We start from the raw sequence: 19,857 nt of genomic DNA, 5'->3' as shown, positions 1-19,857 counted from the left end.
AGCCAGGGCTGGAAATTTCTGGTGCTGTCCTCATCCTGTGGCAGCCCAGGGTGCTCCCATGGAGAAGGTCCCACGTCCCCAGGGACCACAGGGCTTGCTGACTCTGGGGGCTCAAAGCCACAGGGAGTTGCTGGCCCTGGGGAAGTCCCTATGAATATCACTGACAGGGATTTTGGCACATCAGGAGTTTGAGACCAAGATAAAGTCAGCTTTGCTGACCTTATCTTCAGGGATGAAGAGAAAGGAGGGAATTTTTGAGAAGGGGCTCATTTTGGAATGGTGTTTTTACTTTGAGTTGACCTAAAGAGAGAGAAAACATATTTTAATATGTATTAATTAGCTGGGAATGAAACAACCTGGTTTGTTCTGAATTGAATCATAGCTGTGGGGCACCATAAACCAAAATGCTTCCTTTATGTGGCTTGGTCTGACCCAAATGTCCTGAAGTCCGTTAGCTCCCCAGCCTGTTCTGTGACCCAGGCTGTGTAACCTGTCAGCTTTCTGGGTGGGTTTGAAGGGTTTCTGGTCTTGCTGGTGCCCACCTGCCCAGGGTCTCCTGCCCCATAGGATGGTGCCTGTGCCTCTGCCCACTGCAAATCCCTTGGGTTACGTGTCCTCCAAGCATAAACCACGGGTAAGATGCCCCTGTTGGGCCAGTCCTGTGGCCCTGGGCAGTGTGGTGGTTACAGCTTCCCTTCTCCTCCCTGCATTGGGTCTCTGTGAAATGCCCTTGAGCTGGCAAATAGGCTGAGCTGTCTGTCTGTCCTCCCAGCTGCCTGGGTGGGGGAATCTCCATCAGGGTGGGGTGAGGGTGGGCAGGTGCTGAGGTTCCTCCGGGCAGCGCATCCGATTCACTCTGGCCGTGAGCGATGGGCTGACAGCAACTTCCCTGCTCTGCAGAGAGGAGCCAGTCATCTTCGTGGGGATGAAGATGTGACTCTCAGATCTCCACTGGGAAGCAGTGATTTATGCTGCTTGGCCTGGCTCCCTCCTGCTCATTTTTTAGAGTTAATTTGTCCCTTTCCATGTGGTTTGTCAGCTGGCTGGTGTTTCCCCAGCCAGCACCTCTTCACCTGTGTAAAACATGCAGAGAAAGCAGCTTTCAAATTCTGGGTTTTGATATGTAAACACCCAAAGACTGATGATTTCTTAGGCAGGGTGCCTGTTGGTGCAGAGGTTTGTCAGGGGCACCCTTTAGGGGAAGCTCAGCTATGCAGCTCGTGGACCCCATGGCTTTTGGAGGTGCCATGTGTGTAGGGTTAAAAGGAGCTGGACACCTTCCTTCTTTCCCTGGGCCAGTTTTGGGGTTTTCTTTGATGAATGCCACTTCCTATGGCATTTGCTGCTCTCTGAGCTCATTTTCCCACCCCTCTGCTCCACTGCCTTCTGCTTTGTGCCCTCTTGATCTCTGCCCCTCCATCAGGTGTAGCGAGTCAGCACCTTCTGCTCCAGGTCCCTCTTGAGAAAACTGAGTAAACGTTGGGGTTTTGGGGCTTTTCCCCCCTTCCTCCTTGATCAACAGCCAGCAGGTGAGAGGAGCTGTGCTTGTGAATTCTCATTCACAGTGAGGGTTTCTTTGGGGTGCTAATTTGGATGTGAAGGATCTCAGAGACATGGGCCCTTGATGAGTTTCTGAGATGGGCTTTGGACTGGAACGTGGCTTTCCCAAGCACCTCACTTGATCCCTGGTAATTGCATTTCAGAGCCATGAGTCTCCTGCGTACTTTTTTAACCTCAAAAAGGGCTGATTTTATATGTTAATTAAGGACTAATTAAATTGAGATTAAATGCTTATTTGAAACACTTAATTTAACGTGCTGCCAGATCTCAAACATTGTGGTTTTACAGGAGGGAGAGGGACTCTGCTGAGGGAAGGAAGGTTCATCACTTCTCCTAGCAGGAGCCAGTCCTGTGTGCCACTGCTGGCTGGGACAGGAGATCAGAGGAATTGTGAGGGGTGGGAGAGGTGGGCTGGCTGTGGAGCACTGAAGCAGTGAAAAAGAGGGGGTTTAAAAGATTTCAGGCTTAACAAAAGCAGAATATAAATAGTCCTTAATAACTTGCATGTGATAACGAATGGCTGGAGCCGTTTCCTCGAGGGGGTTTTAATCGAGATTCCTGTTTCCATTTGCCAGTGTTCCTGAATGAGAAGGGCTGGCTGCTGACCACGCAGCTCTGCAGCACCTTGCAGGGCTGTTGACACCCCAGAGCTGTGTAAACGAAGCTAATTCTGCCTCTGTCCTCGGGAGGGCAGCGAGCCCCTGGGATGCTCTCCGGGATGCTCTCCCAGCACACACACAGTGGAGAGCCCAGCCCAGGATGTGGGCAGAGCAGAGCTGCTGCTCTTTGCTTTTCCACTTGCTGAGTCAGTGAAGGTTGCTTGGGCTGCAATCAAAGGAATCGATAACCTATAAAACATGAAGTGCAGCGACGTGGGGGGATTTTTATTAAATATCAGCCCAGCATTATAAATATTCCCCATGTTTTACAGTAGAGAGTTACACAGAACCTCAGCCTCTGCTAAAATGAACTAAAACCTTCCCAAGTTAGGTAATGAGAAGCTTTTCTCTCCGTGCTTTCCCTTGCTGGTGTATGACCCTACGTAAAACTAAGCAGTAATTTGGCAGCTCCTGTTGGAATTGAGTCTTGTGCCATCGCCTGGGGGTTTGGGTGGTGCTGGGGAGCAGGTCGGGGAACTTGGGGGTATTCACAGAATCACAAGGTTGGAAAAGACTTTTAAGATATCAAGTCCAACCGTTCCTGTCCTATGCTAAACCAGATCCCTAAGTACCTCATCTACCCTTTCTTTAAACACATCCAGGGATGGTGACTCAACCCCCTCCCTGGGCAATTCGGTGCATTTAAATATTTGGTGCATTTAAATAGCAAATATTATTGTGGTTTTTCTGAAGGAGTCCAGGAATTTAGCCCCAAAAGCACCTATTTCTTTTGTCTAACAGAGGTAAAAAAACCACAGAATCACTGGGGTTGGAAGGGACCTCAAGAGATCATCAAGTCCAGCACCCCTGCCCAAGCAGGTTCCCTAGGACAGGTCACACAGATAGGTGTCCACTTAGACTGCAGAACACACTTAGACTCACAAATGCAGCTTTGCTGCTGGGCTTCTGTTTCCACAGCATCCCCCTTGCTGCTTCCCAGTGCCCAAGCCCTGCAGCCATGGGGATGGGGTGCTCACTGCACGGCTGGGGCAGGCGCCGGGGGTGCTCACTGCCCTGTTCTGTGGGTCACAGGAACCCCAACAAGGGAGATTTGGTTTAAAGAATAATGCCAAAAGGATTCAAAAGGCTTCATCTTGCATGAAAGCTTGGGGTTTTGCTCTGAAATTGACCTGTTTTTTAGCAGACTCTTAGTTTTTTGTATTCTGTTCAAAAGGAGGAATTGAGAACGTTCTGATTTGGGTCGAGTCGGACCAAAGAGCTGCCCAAGGGTCACTGCCAGGTCCGTGCAGGGCTGCCAGCCATGCTCAGGGACAGACACTGTCCTGCCAGTGAGCAGCATCCTCTGCCAAGGCCAACTCTTCTTCCCTAAACAGCAATAAATAGCCAGGGTGTCAGCTGGAGGGGGCTGGGGGCTGCAAGCTGAGCCCTGCCTGCCCCGTGCGTAGCTCAGCTCCTCCTGGGGCTGCAGTAGCTTCACACCACGTCGGGCTGGGATGGGAAACCGTTGCTATTTTGGCAGCTTAGCTCTGCTCCTCTGCCCCCCTACAGGTGTGCTTGAGAAGCCTCTGGAGAAAAAGGCTGGCAGAAATTACGGCCCTCCAGGTACCAAGAAGCTTGTGTACTTCATTGATGACCTCAACATGCCCGAGGTGGATGCTTACGGGACGGTGCAGCCCCACACGCTGATCCGGCAGCATCTGGACTACGGCCACTGGTAGGACACTGCTCGGGCTTGGCTGGTGGAGGCTTTTTTGCTCAGGTCTGGTGTTGGGGATGGGCTTTGAGAGGAAACAGAAGGGCTGTTCCCTCTTCCCATCCTGTGTTGGCCATGGGAGCCTGTCAGGCTCTGGGTGAGCAGAGCATTGTGCCCCCTTGGGGTTTCCCCTGTCCCCAGCAAACAAACTCACCAGGAGAGACGCGGCGGCTGTTGCTTACAGGCTGTTGTCACCGTGCTGCTGCTTTTGTTCTGCCTGAAGGTACGACAGGACCAAGCTGTCACTGAAGGAGATCACCAACGTGCAGTACGTGTCGTGCATGAACCCGACGGCCGGGAGCTTCACCGTCAACCCCCGTCTGCAGGTAAAGCCCCCTCAGAGCCGCGCCGCTGGTTTCCCTGTCCAGTGGGGTATTGAAGCCTGAGGCCAGGGAGGACCCACGGGCAGATCCTGGTGGTGTTTTGTCAGTAGCAGTGGCAGGGATCTGTTGACTGACAGTAATTCCTAGTGAGGAAGCAGCAGACTTGCTCCCTTAGTCCCTGGTTTGTTTTCCCTCGTGTTCTGCAGCTCGGTCAGAGGGAGGACTCGCGAGTCCCCAGCCAGCTCAGCGCCTGTTTCAGGTTCACACAGAACCTGTGTGAGCCTTTTGGTTCACACAGAGAGGTTTTGCCTTCGTTTAGCTAATATTTCCCTCTGGAACACAGTTCACTGCAGCCTTCTGGTTTCTAATGCTTCCTGGTGGAGCTGGCAGTGTGTTCCCATGAAAAGGAGGTGTGGGGAAACCCAAACAACAAGACCCCCCCTCAAAACCAGTACAAGTGCTGGTGGTAACAGCAGCATAGGTTTGGGAAGAGATCTTAAACCTCAAGGCTGGATCTTTGGGAGCTCTGAGGCCTGACCTGGGTCACAGAGCTGGTTCTTGTCACCTCTGAGGTTACTTACCCGTTCTCTGAGCTGTGAGGAGCGGGAGTGCCTGGGCAGCAGCTGTTTCCTCTCAGAGCAAAACCACTCAGCAGGTCCCATCAGCATCGGAGGGGGACAGACGGCAGCTGGAGGGGTGATGCCCTTCTTGCCATGTGACACGTTTGCCATGCCACAGGACAAGCTTGGCATGTGACAGTGGTGGAGAAACACCCTGAGAAACGCGTGCCAGGCAAGAGCTGCTGTAACTGGGAGAGGTGCTGCTGGAGGGACAGATCCTGCTCATCGCACTGCAGGCAGGGACCTGCCAGCCGTTGGGGAGTGTGGATAGGGAGGGCAAAACCAATTCCCTCATGGAGAAACCTCGTGGCAGGAATCAGCCCAGGCCCTGGCTCCTGGTTAGGAAGGCACTCTGTGGTGTTACAGAGAGGTGTTCCATGGCTGGAAACAGGCATCTCCTCTGTGAGTTCCAAATCAATAATCCCAGTCCCTGGGAGATGCCAGGTTCCAGGGTGTGTTGGTAGCAGAGACAGCAACAAGGCTTCATCAGAGTTTGGTGGGAACTTCAGAGCCCTTCAGCTCTTCAATATACCGAACTTCCAGCGTAGCAGTTGTGAAATCCAGCTGAAGATCCCTTGGATAGCAAGCAGAATGGTGGCACTTGCCAGCTGTCCTCTGCTGGGAAATTGGAAGAGGGAAATAGCCTTGTCCAGGTGGACTGCAAATCATAGAACCATGGAGTATCCCAGGTTGGATAGGACCTCAAAAGTTCATCTGGTCCCACCTTTCCTGGGCAAGGGAGCCTAGATGAGATTATCTAGCACCGTGTCCACCTGCACGTCCCCAGGGGCGTTTTGCTTGAGGAGTGGCTGCCAGTGACTCTGACCTTTTCATGTTCCTTTCTCTTCCACAGCGTCACTTCTGCGTCTTTGCTCTCTCCATCCCTGGTCAGGAAGCCTTGTCCAGGATCTACAGCACCATCTTAACACAGCACCTGACGAGTGGGAATTTCTCAGGGGCTGTGCAAAAGTCAGCTCAGCAGCTGGTTGCCCTGGCCCTGGGACTGCACCAGAAGGTGGCCTCCACTTTCCTGCCAACGGCTATCAAGTTCCACTACGTTTTCAACCTGAGAGACTTCTCCAATATCTTCCAGGTAAGTGCATTTGCTGTCCTGTGGCACTTGGGGTTTCTTCCAAGGCCATAGGAGGCGGTGGGCATGTGTTCTGCTGGCCCAGCTACCCTTGGTGAGCAAAATGTGGCCTCCAACCTAGCAAGGTGTCTGTCCCCAAGTGAAGGGGGTGATCTCAGGCCGTTCCCTCATTCCTCATTGGTTTTGGACAGATCCCAGAGCCATCACCCATGACTTCAGGGAACATCAGTTAGAAGTTTATCTCCTTTCTGGCTTCCTGGGGTCAATGGAAAGGGATGAATAGTTCCACACAGGGATCATATTGCACTGAAGCCAGTGGTGGGTACTTGGTGCAGCTGCTCTGCCTAGTGCCAGGACAGCTTGTTGGCCCAGACTGGTACATCCTCCTTGCTACTTGCTGGCCAGCCACTCAGTATGTGTACAAAGGATTGCATTTAAAGAGCTGATAAAGAGATCAAACCCAAAGGCTCCTTGTCCTTGGACTGCAGCACTCACTGACATTACTGCGGCAGGGGCAAGGTCACCCTTCAGTCTTTACGACCCCCCAGGCTCATCAGAAGGTGTTCCCTGTTCCTTCCCCTCTGTAGCAGGTCCTGTCCGTGCTTGAAGTCCAACACTGCTTTGCCTTGCCTTTCTGTGGCACCTTTCCCTGCCTCTGGGTCCCACCAGGCTCCGCAGAGGTAAATTGATTGGTACGCTCCAGGCAATTCACCCTTGATTAGAGGAGCCAGGTCTCTGCAGCGACAGAGTTGGGGATTATGCTCTTTAAAAATCCATTCCCTGCTGACTCTCACCAGAGAAAGCCCTGTTGCTGTCTTTCCTTCCATATGAGAGGGTTACCATGGTATTATGCTCTAAATTGTATCTGTCATCTCTGTAAAATAATAATCAGGGACTCAGCAGGGCTGTATTTTGCTTTTTATTCCCATTTCTAACAAGATTTTCCAGCAGCGTGTCACATTAGGATCTGTGGCAGCTGAGGAGGAGCAGCCTCCCTCTCTTGCTGACAGCAAGACGGAGGCAGCGGCTCTGCCAGCCCTTGCTCCGGCTCCGCTTCTCCTCCACATGGCTCCAGCATCCAGCAGGCTTCACACCCCTTGGCACAGGGAGGGGTTTCCCTGTTTGCCTGTGCCTGAACTTCCTGAAGAACCCTGCAAACCTCAGGCCTGTGAATGCCAAAAAGGACCTTGTGCCGTGGCTGCTGGTGTGTGGCTGGGACCAGCAGTGGCTGTGGGGCTGGTGCAGGCTGGGCAGCACTGGTGTTCGGCTCCTCAGCTCCATGCAGTGGTTTGACATGGCACAGCCGTGGGTTTGGCTGGGATCCTGTCCCCTGAGCCAGCCTGGATTCTGAGCTTTCCCCTCCTTCTGCCTTGCCCTCTCTGCTGTTCCTCTTCCTCACAGTGGCTGGGTTTGAGCCGCCCCATCACGTGCAGCAGCCACAGCAGAGTGGTGCCCATGGGGTGTCTGGGCCCCTCTGCCAGTCCTCCCCCATGAGCAGGTTTTGAGATTGGCCCTTTCAGTGGGACTGTGGTTCGTGGCCCACACGCTGTGGATGGGGATGCTGTGTCTGTCGCTGTGTGATGTCACTGCTGTCCTCGAGGTGCTGGGGCTGCCATTTAGCTGGGTGATGTGGGAGGTTTTGGTACCATGGGCAGTACCAGGGCTGTGCTTCTTAATATAGATAAATGGGTGATGCTATCCTTTGTCAAGGGCTTCAAATTAAATCTAGAGCACCTGAACTTAGTGATGCAGGGAATGGTATTGCACGGAATGGCTTCTGAGATTTCGGGTGGAGCCAGTGGTTGCGGTGGTGGGTACAACTCAAGAGAGCTCTGTGGAGCATGTGGCCATGCCAGATGGGTTTTGGAGCCTGTTTCTGGTCAGAGGGCAGTCATAACACAGCATTTGGGGCAAAGCTGTTGGCCAGGACTCTGTAATGGAGCTGTGGTGGGAGTTGTCCTGCCCTGTGTACTCATCACTGTTTGCAGAGCTCTGATGGGCAGCAGAAATATCTCCTAGACATTCTTCCCAGGCACGGTCGTGATGGGTACAAGACCACATGAGGTCCTGCTGGGAGGGGACACGCACCCTGGCAGGGTCACGGGTGCTGCTCATTCTCCTGCTTTTCATGGGCATCATGGAAGAAAACGAGCAACTGGCTGAGGTCGGGTTCTGCCTTGTCAGAGCTGCCACAGCCCGTCTCCGCTGGCGTGCTGATGCGTGACGGAAACATGGCAGCTCAGTCATGCTGGGGCGATTAGCATATCCCCCGCTTCCGCGCCAAGCGCGCGTCATCTCCTGGGGTGATTATTAAGCTGCTGAGCAGCCTGTCACTCGGAATTACTCGGCAATAAATCCTGAGCCGATGGGTCTTGGCTGAGGGTGGCGGTTCCCCCGCAGCCTGACGGGCCCGGCTGCTCCTCCCAGCAAAGGCCTTTCCTGGTGTGGCCTTGCCTGCCGAGAGAGGCTGGGGGAGCTGGGCTGGGTCAGCCTGGAGAAGAGAAGGCTGTGGGGGGACCTCACTGCAGCCTCCCAGTCCCTGAAGGGACCCCAGGAACAGGAGGGGAATCAGCTTGTTAAAGGGCAGAGACTGGCAGGACAAGGGGATGGGGTGAAGCTGGAGGAGAGGAGGTTTAAATTAGATATTAGGGGGAAGTTCTTTGCAGAGAGAGTGGTGAGGGGCTGGAAGGGGCTGCCCAGAGAGGGGGTGGGTGCCCCATCCCTGGGGGTGTTCAGGGCCAGGTTGGCTGGGGCCCTGGGCAACCTTGTGTAGCTCCAGGCCTGGAGGTTGGTGTCCCTGCCTGTGGCAGGGGATTGGAGCTCTGGGACCCTTGGGGTCCCTTCCAGCCCAGACCAGTCTATGATTCTATGATAGATCTATTCTCTGATACTCGATACAGGATTTGTGAAGTGTGAATTCCCTTCTCCCTGAGGAAGCCTTACATGTCCCTGCATCAAAACCACACCAACTCCTGTGGCTCGGGGCACCTTTAGAGTCCCTGAGGGATTGTTTTATGTTTTTAATTCCTTTTTAAAATCAGTCCAGGCCCCGAATGGGTTTCATCTCCCTCTCCCCATGTGATCAGTGTTGCTCACTAAGTTTTTTCCTGAAATCAATAAAACTACAATTTGGCAGCTGGAATGACAAAGGTGAAACCGAAGCGGTTTGAGCCACAGCCAGTGGGCTGGGAAGGACCCCGCTGAGCATCGCTTCCAGTGTGGGTCCTGCCTTATGGACAAATAATTAGATGGTAGGATAAAAGCTGTCTGGTTAATTCCTGCCACTGAGAACCCCGTGTGCCATTAACAGGCTCAGTTCTAGGCGACACCTCTTTGAAATATCATTCTTTTATGCATTCTAATGGAGTCCATGGTAAACATACTGTGCTAAGCAGACAGCAACTAACACTTCCTGTGGGCAGAATGCACCTAATTAAAATTAATTGATTTAAAAATATACATAGATATAAATTAATCACCAGTAAATTTTCCCATCTCTTTTTTCTCCTCAACAAAGCCCCTGCGGCGCCGTGTGAGGGTGCAAAGGCTGCGTGGCTGGGCTCGTGCCTGGCTCTGTGGGCTCTGTGCTGCTGAGATGAGACCCCCAGCCCAGCCAGGTTCTGTAGGTGATGCTGTTTGGGCTATTAACATACTGAGTCTAAACTGCTTTGGGGAGTTGGGGTCAGCATTCCCCAGGGGCTGTGAGTAGGGGTTTATTCAGGAGTTCTCTCTCCCATCACTGTAACAACTTTGCCTTGGCAGTTATTCAGCCCTATTTAGTGTCACAGCCTGGGGGCTGGCAGTGAGGTCTGTCCCAGGTGGGGTTCTCTACTGTCTCTGCTCTCCACAGGGCCTTCTCTTCTCCACTCCTGAGTGTCTGAGGCGACCCGAAGACCTGGTGAAGCTCTACCTGCACGAGTCAAACCGCGTCTACCGCGACAAGATGGTTGAGGAAAAGGATTATGGTACCTTTGATAAACTCCAGCTGGAGATGGTGAAGAAGTTTTATGATGTAAGTGTTGAGGTTCACAACCCTGCTAATAACGTGCAGGCTCGTAGGGAAAGAGTTCTGTGGCAGAGCAGAGCTTGACCCCAGGTCTGCCCGGCTCCTGCGTGCCTGGAGGGAGAGGCTCTTGATGGGAGCCCAGGAGCAAAATCGCTGTGGTCTGTGTTCTGAGCTGCCAGCGCTGTGGTGTGGGTAAGTGATGCGATCCACTGGGGCCCTGGGATAGGAGGCTTGGGGCTTGGAATTAAGGGAATTGCTTTATTTAAGCTTTCAGTGGCAAAAGCAGGAGAAAGGTCAGGTCTGGGGGCTGGATGGGAGCAAAGGGAAGCACAGGCCTTTCCCTTTCTCCAGAATGCCTTTCAGAGGCAGGCTGCAGTCAGGCCTGTGCCACACGAGCATCGCTGAAGCCAGGAGGAGCTCAGGCTTTCTCCTCCAGCTGTTAGCACTGTCCCTGCAGCAGCTGGACTCCACGGCTGTCGCTGTGGGATGTTTCCTGTGGCTGTGTTCTCTTAGAGTGGTGACTTGAGTTCTTGTCATGTGTGAAAGTTGTCCAAGCAGAAGTCAGTATGGACTGAGGCTTTTTCCTTCCTCCCTTTCCCCCTCTTATCCCCATTCCCTGTCTTCCCTGTGTAATATGAGATAGGGAGCCTGCTTTGGCAGGGGGGTTGGACCCGATGATCTCTTGAGGTCCCTTCCAACCCCTAAGATTCTGTGATTCTGTGATTCTGTGATTTATATGGGCACACAAAGGCGTATGCTGGAACTCCATACTTTAGCTGGAAGGACGGCGTAGAGCTGCAGTGCATCTCCCTGTACCTGCCACACACATGTGTGTACCTTTCACTTTTGTTTCCTTGGCAGGACATGGAGGAAACCTTGGAGCAGACCAAGCAAATGAACATTTATTGCCACTTTGCTAGAGGCATCAGTGAACCCAGCTATCAGCCAGTCCTGTCCTGGAAGGAGCTGAACCAGATCCTTGTGGAAGCCTTGGACAGCTACAATGAAGTCAATGCTGCCATGAGCCTGGTGCTGTTTGAGGATGCCATGTGCCACGTGTAAGGGGGCTTTATGATCCCATCATAGCATCTATCTGTGCAGGTGGCTTCTGTGGAGTTTCCTGAGGATGGAGGTGTCTGTAGTTAGAGCTGGTGGAGCTGGAGCTGTGTGGAACCTTCGTCTGCCTGCGCAGTGTGTCCAGCACAAGCTCTGTGCTGCTGCTCTCGCTGGTGTGCAGAGGGGGATTTTAAAACCCTGGGGATGTTGGGGGCTGTCAGGGGAAGGGGCTGGGTGCTGGTGGCTCTTCTAAAGCCTGCTTGCTCTTGTTGTGTCTTTGGCCTTTGATGCTCTGTGTGAGGCACAAACATTTATTGGATGTGGCAGGTTCAAGCGCTTTATCGCTGGTGTGGGTGTTCTCTTGGCAACCAGCTACAGAACCAGTTGTACTGGGATTTCCCTACAAGCTCTCAGGACTGTTTCAGAGCCATGTTTACACAGGTTCTTAGTGGGATTTTCATGTGTATCTAAAGTGAGATTACGTGCAGTCAGGCTGCTAGTTTAAATGGATGGAGGCGTTTGAACTGCTTTGATGCTGTGACAGTCCTGTGTGCCTGGAGGTCCAGACAGATGAGATTCCCTTTGGAAACTGGATGTGTGGGACTATGAACCTCTGAACCCCTGAAGCTCTGTGAAGAGAATTGTTTTCTGGGGAAGCAGACCAGAGCTTGGAATTTCATCCTCAGTTTTTCCATGTCAGTGGGAAGTGCTTTTTCCTTTCTCCTCCCTGCAAAGATGTCCAGGCCTTCACCTTAAAATGCCACTGCCCAGCGGCACTTAGCAGGTGGAGGAGTCTGAATTGCCACCAAACCGTCCTCTGCATTCTGTGTGTAGGTCTCAGCAGGGCTGAGGGTCGGTTGCTGATGTGTCTCTTAGGTTGATGTTTGTCATCCCATTCTGAATACAGTTTCTTAGTGAATAAAATATGTATTGAAAACAGAGAACAAGAAAAATCATCTTATTAATGAGAGATTTTGTGTGCTTGGGTTTAGGTGCCGCATCAGCCGTATCCTGGAGTCCCCCAGGGGAAACGCTCTCCTGGTTGGTGTGGGTGGAAGTGGCAAGCAGAGCCTGACCAGGCTGGCAGCCTTCATCAGCTCTCTGGAGGTTTTCCAGCTCACTCTGAGGAAAGGGTACGGCATCCCTGACCTGAAGGTGGGTGATTTTTAAGGCTGAGGTGGAGGGGAAGGAAATTCAAAGCAGAACTTGCCCAGAAAACGTTGTCTTCTTGCCCGTTGAGTGATGCTCTTTTGAAGGTACAAAAAAGTTCTATATAGGGGACTGTGGGAAGGAACCATGTTCCTCAAAATACCTTGCTGAAGACAGACCTTATGTCCTCTGCCAGGCCTCTGGGCTGTCCAGCCCTGGGACCATTCCAGCTGCAAACATAGTGCCAGCCCTGGGCTGTGCCAACAATCCTGGTGGCATGGACACCCACATCGTGCTTGTTCAGCATCCATAAGGGACCAGAAAAATTCTGTGTGGTTCTTATTTCTAAATAAACCAAGACATGGTAATGAGCTCATTTGTGAGGTGCCTGTAGTGGAGTTATTTGGAGGTAGAAAAGGAGCAGGGGAGAGTAGGAGGAGAGTTCCCAAATCGTCTCCAGTTCTTCTGGCATTCTGTGTAAGGGAGGGATGGGAGGCTGGTTAATAACACCGTGTGCCTGAGCCAGGCTGGTGAGCTCAGGAGCTAGAAATTAACATTTTAAAATATCACAATACTTTTTTTACAAGTATTTTAGCTGCTGGCAAAATGATTCTCAGTAAAAGTGCAGAAGTCACAGACACAATAACTTCCCTGTGTTCTGCCTGGATTTGTGATGGCTGGTGAACCCTGGGCCCCTTCCCCATCAGCCTCAGGGTCTGTGACTGTGTTCAAGTTTTCACTGTGTCACAAAAGCCCATCCCACCATCCACTGGGTGTTTTCAGCTCTGCTCTGCACTTCCCAGCCCCACTCATGGGGTGTTCTAGCTCCTACCTGTGCACTTGCTGCAGAAGCCTGTGCTCCCATCGAGGAACACAGCTCAGTGCTGGCATTAATGAACTTGTTTTCAAAGCATCTCTTTGCTTCCCTGTCTGTGGAGGTGGAAGATAATTTGATGTTCCCTTCACTCTGTATTCATTTTCAAGGAATCTATGAAATATGGAGCCTTTTTCCCTCAGACACAGAGCAGGAGATGGTGAGGGATTGCCCTGCCTGCCCTGGGCCCCTCTCCCTGGTAGAATTGATCTGATCCAGAGTTCCAGGGATGAAAGTAACAAATGATTCCATGGAAGAAGCACATTTATGTGTTTGCTGAATTTCTAAGAGAGTTCCTGAGATGTTGGCCAGGGCCTTCACACAGGGTCCCCATCACGTCTGTCCAGCTCTGAGGAGCAGGAGGGAAAGGACGAAGCCTGGGCTGGGTGATGGTGTTTTTCCCACCTCATGAGCAACTTGATTTAAAAAGATGGTGTCCTGTGTTAGGAGGACACTGTCCCCTCTGGAATGAAGCAGATTTTCTGTGTGAGTAGGCTCTGTCAGCAACACTGCTCTGAGTGGGAGGTGAGGGGTGAGTCCCTGCTCAGACCCTGGAAGAGAAGGAAGAAATAAGCAACTGGAAGAAGTCTGTGCCTGCACGAGGTGTCTCCTCCCTTCCTCACAACCAGAAACTGTGTTGCAGCACCTCCTGGGGGTACCAAGGACCCACGGTTCCAGGTGCTGCTGTCTCTCCCAGTCCCTGTGGTGCTTTTGCCTCCCTGTGTATGGGACTCACTGTCCCCACAGCCTGGGGCACACTGAGCCTTTGAGCCCCCCAGCCAGGGGTACACTGATGACTTCAGCCATATCCATTGATCTTGAAGTGTTTCAGCCACTGGCATTTCCCTTTGCTGGGGCTGGGCAGGGCTTTCTTCTCGTTTCCATCTTCTAGAGACCTGGGAATAACGTCAGGTCCTGCTTGGTCGTGTCTTACAACCCCCCACCTCCTCTGGAAGGTTCAGCCATGCAGATGGACAGTGGCCAAAGTGCAGTTCTGTGCTACTTGTACCTGTAGCTGCTTTCTTCTCGGCTAACGGGGAGGTTCAGAAACCCCACTTGCAGATGTGGTACCTAGAAGGTGCTTTGCAGAATGTAGGTACAACCCCTAAATCCATTTGCTCTTCAACCCCCAGGCAGACCTGGCAAACCAGTACCTGAAAGCTGGTGTGAAGAACATTGGCACTGTGTTCCTGATGACCGACGCGCAGGTGGCGGATGAGGAGTTCTTGGTGCTGGTCAATGACCTGTTGGCATCAGGTGGGTCGGTCTCTTTGTGTTGATTTCTCCTTTCCCCCTTTCCCTGTAGATGTGCTCATGGTGGCATCGGTCACTCTAGAACATACAGAAGGGCAGGATGTGGTGTGCTGTGAATGGAGAGGAGGTATGTGGGTTAAGCTCTAGGATAAAAGTCTCCTGGGTGAGGATGTGTTCCGTCACCTGGTGGGTTTTTCTCCCTCTGATGTCCTGTACACAGTGTTTCTGTACTTTGGTGCTTCACTGTACATGGATGTTCAGTGACGTGTCCTCCTGTGATACTGCAGCTCAGGACAGAGCCAAGAAATGCATGGAGAGAGAAGGAGCTTGCCTTTGGATCCCATGACCCACACTCCAGCTGTTGTTCCTGGCTGGAATATTTAACTGGGGTGCCTGTGAGTTGGTGGGGGATGCACAGCCACTACGTGACGGTGTCTGTGTGTCACCTAGCTGCATACCCCATTCCAGTCCTCCTCCTTGTTCTTCCAGATGCATTTAAGGTTCTGAGCTTCTGCTTGCCCCAACAGTTGGAATTAGTCACCCTACATGTAAACACTCTGTTTGCCTGTGGAACACAGCACGAGGACGTGGGGGCGAGCGCTGCCTGCGGTGGGCACGCTGCAGCTGGGTCACCGTGACCGCGCTGGGGAACCCGGGCTGGGCTTATTCCCCAGACCCCCCTGGTAAATCACTGCAGCTCACTGCACACCACTTGTAGCCTTATTTATGAGTCAGGAGCATGAGGACACCAGCTGGTGCAGGTGACCTCCGTGGATGGTGGGGGGGTGGAGAGTTGATAGCACAGGGGAGCGATAGTTTGTGAGTAACTCCAGAGCTGACATATGTGGCTATAAATTGGCCAGATGGTTTGAGCAGCAAACAAGCCCTGCCTGTGATGGATTTGTAACCAGGAGTAAGGACAGGGGTTGTCATGGAGGGTGGTGAGTAACTCCCACCACCTCTTCTGTGTGGTGTAGATGACACAAACATCTTGTGACAGGGAACTACTGGAAAGAGCCCAGCGTGGGGCCACAAAGATGATGGAGTGGAGCATCTTCCTCATGAGGAGAGGCTGAGGGAGCTGGGGCTCTTTAGCCTGGAGAAGAGGAGACTGAGGGGTGACCTTATTAAAGTTTATAAATATGTTAAGAGTGAGAGTCAGGAGGAGGGAGCCAGGCTCTGCTCAGGGATGGCAGCGACAGGACAAGGGGCAGTGGGTGCAGCTGGAGCAGAGGAAGTTCCATGGGAATGTCAGGAGGAACTGTGTCACTGTGAGGGTGACACAGCCCTGGGACAGGCTGCCCAGAGAGGCTGTGCAGTCCCCTTCTCTGGAGACATTCAAACCCACCTGGATGTGTCCTGTGGGATTTAGTCTGGGTGATGCTGCTCTGGCAGGGGCTTGGACTGGATGATGTTTTGAGGTCCCTTCCAACTCCCAACCTTCTGTGATCCTGTGGCTTGAGGTGGAGCTCTGCAGTATCCTGCAGCACGAGGCAGGTGGAGCAGCTTGGATCTGAGATGTCCAGGTCATCTTATGGTGCTTTTGAAAGGCATTATCTTTTGCTGTGGTTGCTATGTGGGCAAGTGGGGACAAAGCAGAGGTCCTTCCTTCCAGGGACCCAGACTTGCAGCTGGACGGGAAAGGGATGGTGACTTCCCATGACGTGAGCTAGCGCTGCCCTATGGCTGCTGACACCTGGGTTTGGCTGGTCTCTGCTATCTGCAGGTTGTTCTTCTGACTTGTCTCACTTCTTACCATCCTCTGAGAAGCTTGAACAAAATACGTATTTTCATCTTTCTTATAAAGGAGGAAATTCCTGATTAGTGCCTTTCCCAGAGTGATTAGTGTTCATATTGACAGCAGCTCAGTAACGCTGATTTCAATCAAATCAGAAGCCAGAAAGGAAGTGAATAGGTGGCAAATTAAGGAACCTCTAAAAAAATACCTGGTTGGCAATCAGTGGCATAACTATTCACTGCCAGAGGTTTGTAAGAGATGATTGACTTCTGCAGTGCCTTCGTGATGTGGAAGCTGGGTGACCACTGCTGGGCTGGGTGCTGAATGGCTGCAGCACCCCTACAGCTCACAAAGTCATCTGTGAAACTAAACCCGTGTTGTTGTTGTTGGGAGGATATTAAGTGTTAGATCAGTAAAAGTGACTCTCATGGATTCTTCACAAGGCCAGGTTGGATGGGGCCCTGGGCAGCCTTGTGTAGCTCCAGGCCTGGAGGTTGGTGTCCCTGCCTGTGGCAGGGGGTTGGAACTTTATGGTCCTTGGGGGCCCTTCCAACCCATGCCATTCTATGATTCTGTTCTGTGTTTCCTTACCTTGTGCTTTGATAAGATCATTTACTCTCACAAGTGTCTCTTTCAGCAGAGGGACCTTTCTGCTGCTGGGGCCACCAGGTCCAATAATCTTTCTTGAGGAAGGGGCTTCCTCAGGCCTCCCCCCCAAAAAAAGAAGAGAGGCACCTGTTTCACTTTGCTCTAAGACTGCAACAAAGCCCAGGCCAGTAAACCAGACCCTGCCCTCTTCTCTTAGGTGAAATCCCTGGTCTTTTCCCTGACGATGAAGTTGAGAACATCATCAACAGCGTGAGGAGCGAAGTCCGAGCCCGGGGGCTGCTGGACTCCAGGGACACCTGCTGGAAGTTTTTCATTGAGCATGTTCGACGACAGCTGAAGGTGGGACAGGGGCTGGGGGAGTTCCAGTCCTCACCATCGACCTTGGTGTGGGGACAATAGGAGGAGATGCCTTAGGCTGCATTGTGGGGTACAGAGTGCAGCCTGAAAGCCTCTTTCTGCCTTGAGCTGTGGTCTCTGAGCAAGCAGCACCAAAGCAGAGGAAATGCTGTCTCTGGGCATCGCTGCTTGGGCTTTGGGCTTGCTGTGGGAGTGGAAAACATTCTCTTCCAAGAGCTGAGCAGGACTAACCAGTTCTCAAGGCCAGGCACCGGGGTTTCACTGGGGTACAGCAGGTCTTGCTGCTTGGAGAAGTCACACAGGGTTCACCCTTCATGTTGCTGATAGCCCATAGCCAGAAGGATTAAAAACCCATTATCTTAAAACCAGAGTGCTGGGAACTGAGTGAGACACTGCTGGTAGATGAGGTACTGAGAGATATGGGTTAGACAAGACAGGAATGGTTGGACTTGATGATCTTAAAGGGCTTTTCCAACCTTGGGATTCTGGGAATCTGTGAAAAAACATGATGACAGGAGAAAGGCATTCACAAATCCTTCTCTGTCCCCTCTGCTTTGTTTGGAGATTTCCCTATTTTTAAAAAAAAAATTAAAAATCTCACCCTGATAAAAGCAGCTTTTGAGTTTGAGCCACCTCAACCCTTCTCAGTGCTGGCTTTTGGGGAACCAAGCCAGGCCTGTGGTCCTGCCAGGAGAATTTAGATCTATTCACTTTAATGCCTGGTTGCTCCACTTGAATCTGGACGCCAGTTCCCTGCCAGGCAAAGCTTTGTGCTGCTGCTGAAGCAGAGCAGAGTGGTTGTATCAAACCCTGGCTGCAGCCAGGAGAGCGTGCCAGGCTTCTGCCTTTGACCATGGCCACGCTTAACGCTGCTGCTTGTCTTTATTGCAGAGCAAAAGATGTGTTTACTGCTCTACGATGCCTTTCCCAGGCCAGGCTGCTGGCCCCAAGTACAAGGGCTGAAGGATTGAGGTTGCTCTGCCCAGAGCTGCTGACAGAGACAGGACAAGGGGCAATGGGCTCAAGTTGGAGCACAGGGAGTTCCCCACCAATGTGGGGAAGAATTTCTTCCCAGTGAGGGTGAGGAAGCCCTGGGACAGGCTGCCCAGGGGGTGTGGAGTCTCCTTCTCTGGAGAGATTCCAGCCCTGTCTGGATGCCACCCTGTGTGCCCTGTCCTAGGGACCCTGCTCTGGCAGGGGGTGGGACCCCATGGGCACTGGAGGTCCCTTCCAACCCCTATGGTTCCGTGTGTGATCCAGATCCTCCTGGAAGAGCCCAGGCTGTGCTGGGCAGCTGGCGCCTGCTGCCTGCTCCTGGCTGTGTCTCCTCACCTTCTCCTCCCTCGGGCCTGCAGGTTGCCCTGTGCTTTTCGCCTGTGGGTCACAAGCTGCGCGTCCGCAGCAGGCGGTTCCCCGCCATCGTCAGCTGCACGGCCATAGACTGGTTCCAGGAGTGGCCCCGGGAAGCCCTCGAGTCCGTCAGCCTCCGCTTCCTGCAAGGAACAGAGGCCGTGGAGGTGAGTGTCTCACCCCAGGGCGTGCGGGCTGCCTGAGCCAGGCCGGGCTCTGGGTCCCCCTGGGGTGTGGGGTGAGCCCACCCTGCAGAGAGGGTTCGCTCTCCTTTATCCAGTGAGTATCCAGGACATCTGGGGAGCTGCCTGGAGAGCAGACACGGGTCGTGGCACAGCACATGAACAGAGCTGTGCTGGAAATACAGCCCCAGGTTTTTAAAGGGGGGCACAGACCTTTGGAGGGGTACAGCACACACCATGCTCCTGTGCCTGTGTAGCCAATAGCACTGTCAGTGAAACAGCCGCTTTGCAGCCTCCAGATCCAGGTGGGAAATAACCTAATGCTCACGATCACTGCAGGGAACGTGCACTTTTCTCTCCACACAGGCATCTGAGTGTTTGCAATTCTCAAGGGCAAAAACAGGTCAAGTTCCCATTGATGACAACCCTCTACTGGGCTAAAGAGAGATTGGGGTCTGTTTATTTAGCTTTTCTGGGCAGGATTTTAGGAGAATAAAGTCTGCAGTGTTTCTTTTGTGAGAGTACTTTCCCCATTTGTACAGGAGAAAAGCCCAAATTTCTACTTCAAAGGCTGTTATTGTACAGAGCTGAGCGCTGGAAAAATGGCTTGGAATGAGGTAAAGGATGAGATAAAGAGATTTAAAAAGAGGTAGAAGGTATGTGAGCAGGCACAGTTATTTTAGAGATAACAAATGAAAAGGGATCAACTCGGATGTGAGATCCTGGATTTCGGTGCAGAGTGAAAAGTTAATCAATGACTTGTCTGTGGCACAGCTCTGGGCTGGGTAGAGCTGATCTGTTTCAAGTGTGTTCCCCTTGTCTTCCTGTCTCACCTGTAGGATTCAGTGAAAGAGTCAATCAGCAAGTTCATGGCCTATGTCCACACAAGTGTCAATGAGGTATCCCGGCTGTACCTGGCCAACGAGCGGCGGTACAACTACACCACCCCGAAGTCCTTCCTGGAGCAAATCAAACTCTACCAGAGTTTGCTGCTGAAAAAGGGCAAGGATTTAAAAGCGAAAATGGAGCGGCTGGAGAATGGGCTGGAGAAGCTGAGCACCACCTCTGCACAGGTAAAAGCTGCTGGGTGCCCTTGTGTCTCTAGCAGAGACATCTCTGCAGCCTGGTTTGAAGGAGAACTTCACAGGATGAAACGGTGCAGGGTGTAAACTGTGTTAGATCTGGTTCTAGTTTGGCCTGAACTGGTTCCTGGAGGAGCAGGAGTTGTCTTCAGTACTGGGAAGGAGAAGGGAAGAGGTTTGTGTCCAGTCCTGTTTGTGTGGTGTGAATCCCAGACAGCAGATTTCGCAGTGAGT

The 19,857-nt window shown here is 52.4% G+C and overlaps 1 protein-coding gene across 1 annotated transcript in view; it reads left to right on the top strand.

Moving 5' to 3' along the window:
* The window catches only part of DNAH9 (dynein axonemal heavy chain 9), a gene marked incomplete at its 5' end in the record, with an annotated part of 131,683 nt that overhangs the window by 42,308 nt on the left and 69,518 nt on the right, over positions 1–19,857 (top strand). Inside the window, 10 exons of the mRNA XM_084273706.1 lie at positions 3,729–3,894; positions 4,157–4,259; positions 5,730–5,969; positions 9,817–9,978; positions 10,834–11,030; positions 12,021–12,183; positions 14,185–14,308; positions 16,849–16,991; positions 18,365–18,526; positions 19,381–19,614. Coding sequence (XP_084129832.1) covers positions 3,729–3,894; positions 4,157–4,259; positions 5,730–5,969; positions 9,817–9,978; positions 10,834–11,030; positions 12,021–12,183; positions 14,185–14,308; positions 16,849–16,991; positions 18,365–18,526; positions 19,381–19,614 — 1,694 coding nt within the window. The remainder of the gene's footprint in view (positions 1–3,728; positions 3,895–4,156; positions 4,260–5,729; positions 5,970–9,816; positions 9,979–10,833; positions 11,031–12,020; positions 12,184–14,184; positions 14,309–16,848; positions 16,992–18,364; positions 18,527–19,380; positions 19,615–19,857) is intronic.

Source organism: Gallinula chloropus (genome assembly GCF_964237585.1).
Source record: "Gallinula chloropus genome assembly, chromosome: 20".
Classification (NCBI taxonomy): Eukaryota; Metazoa; Chordata; class Aves; order Gruiformes; family Rallidae; genus Gallinula; species Gallinula chloropus.
Note: the sequence above shows the minus strand (reverse complement) of the source record. Positions and strands in the feature narration are given on the sequence as shown.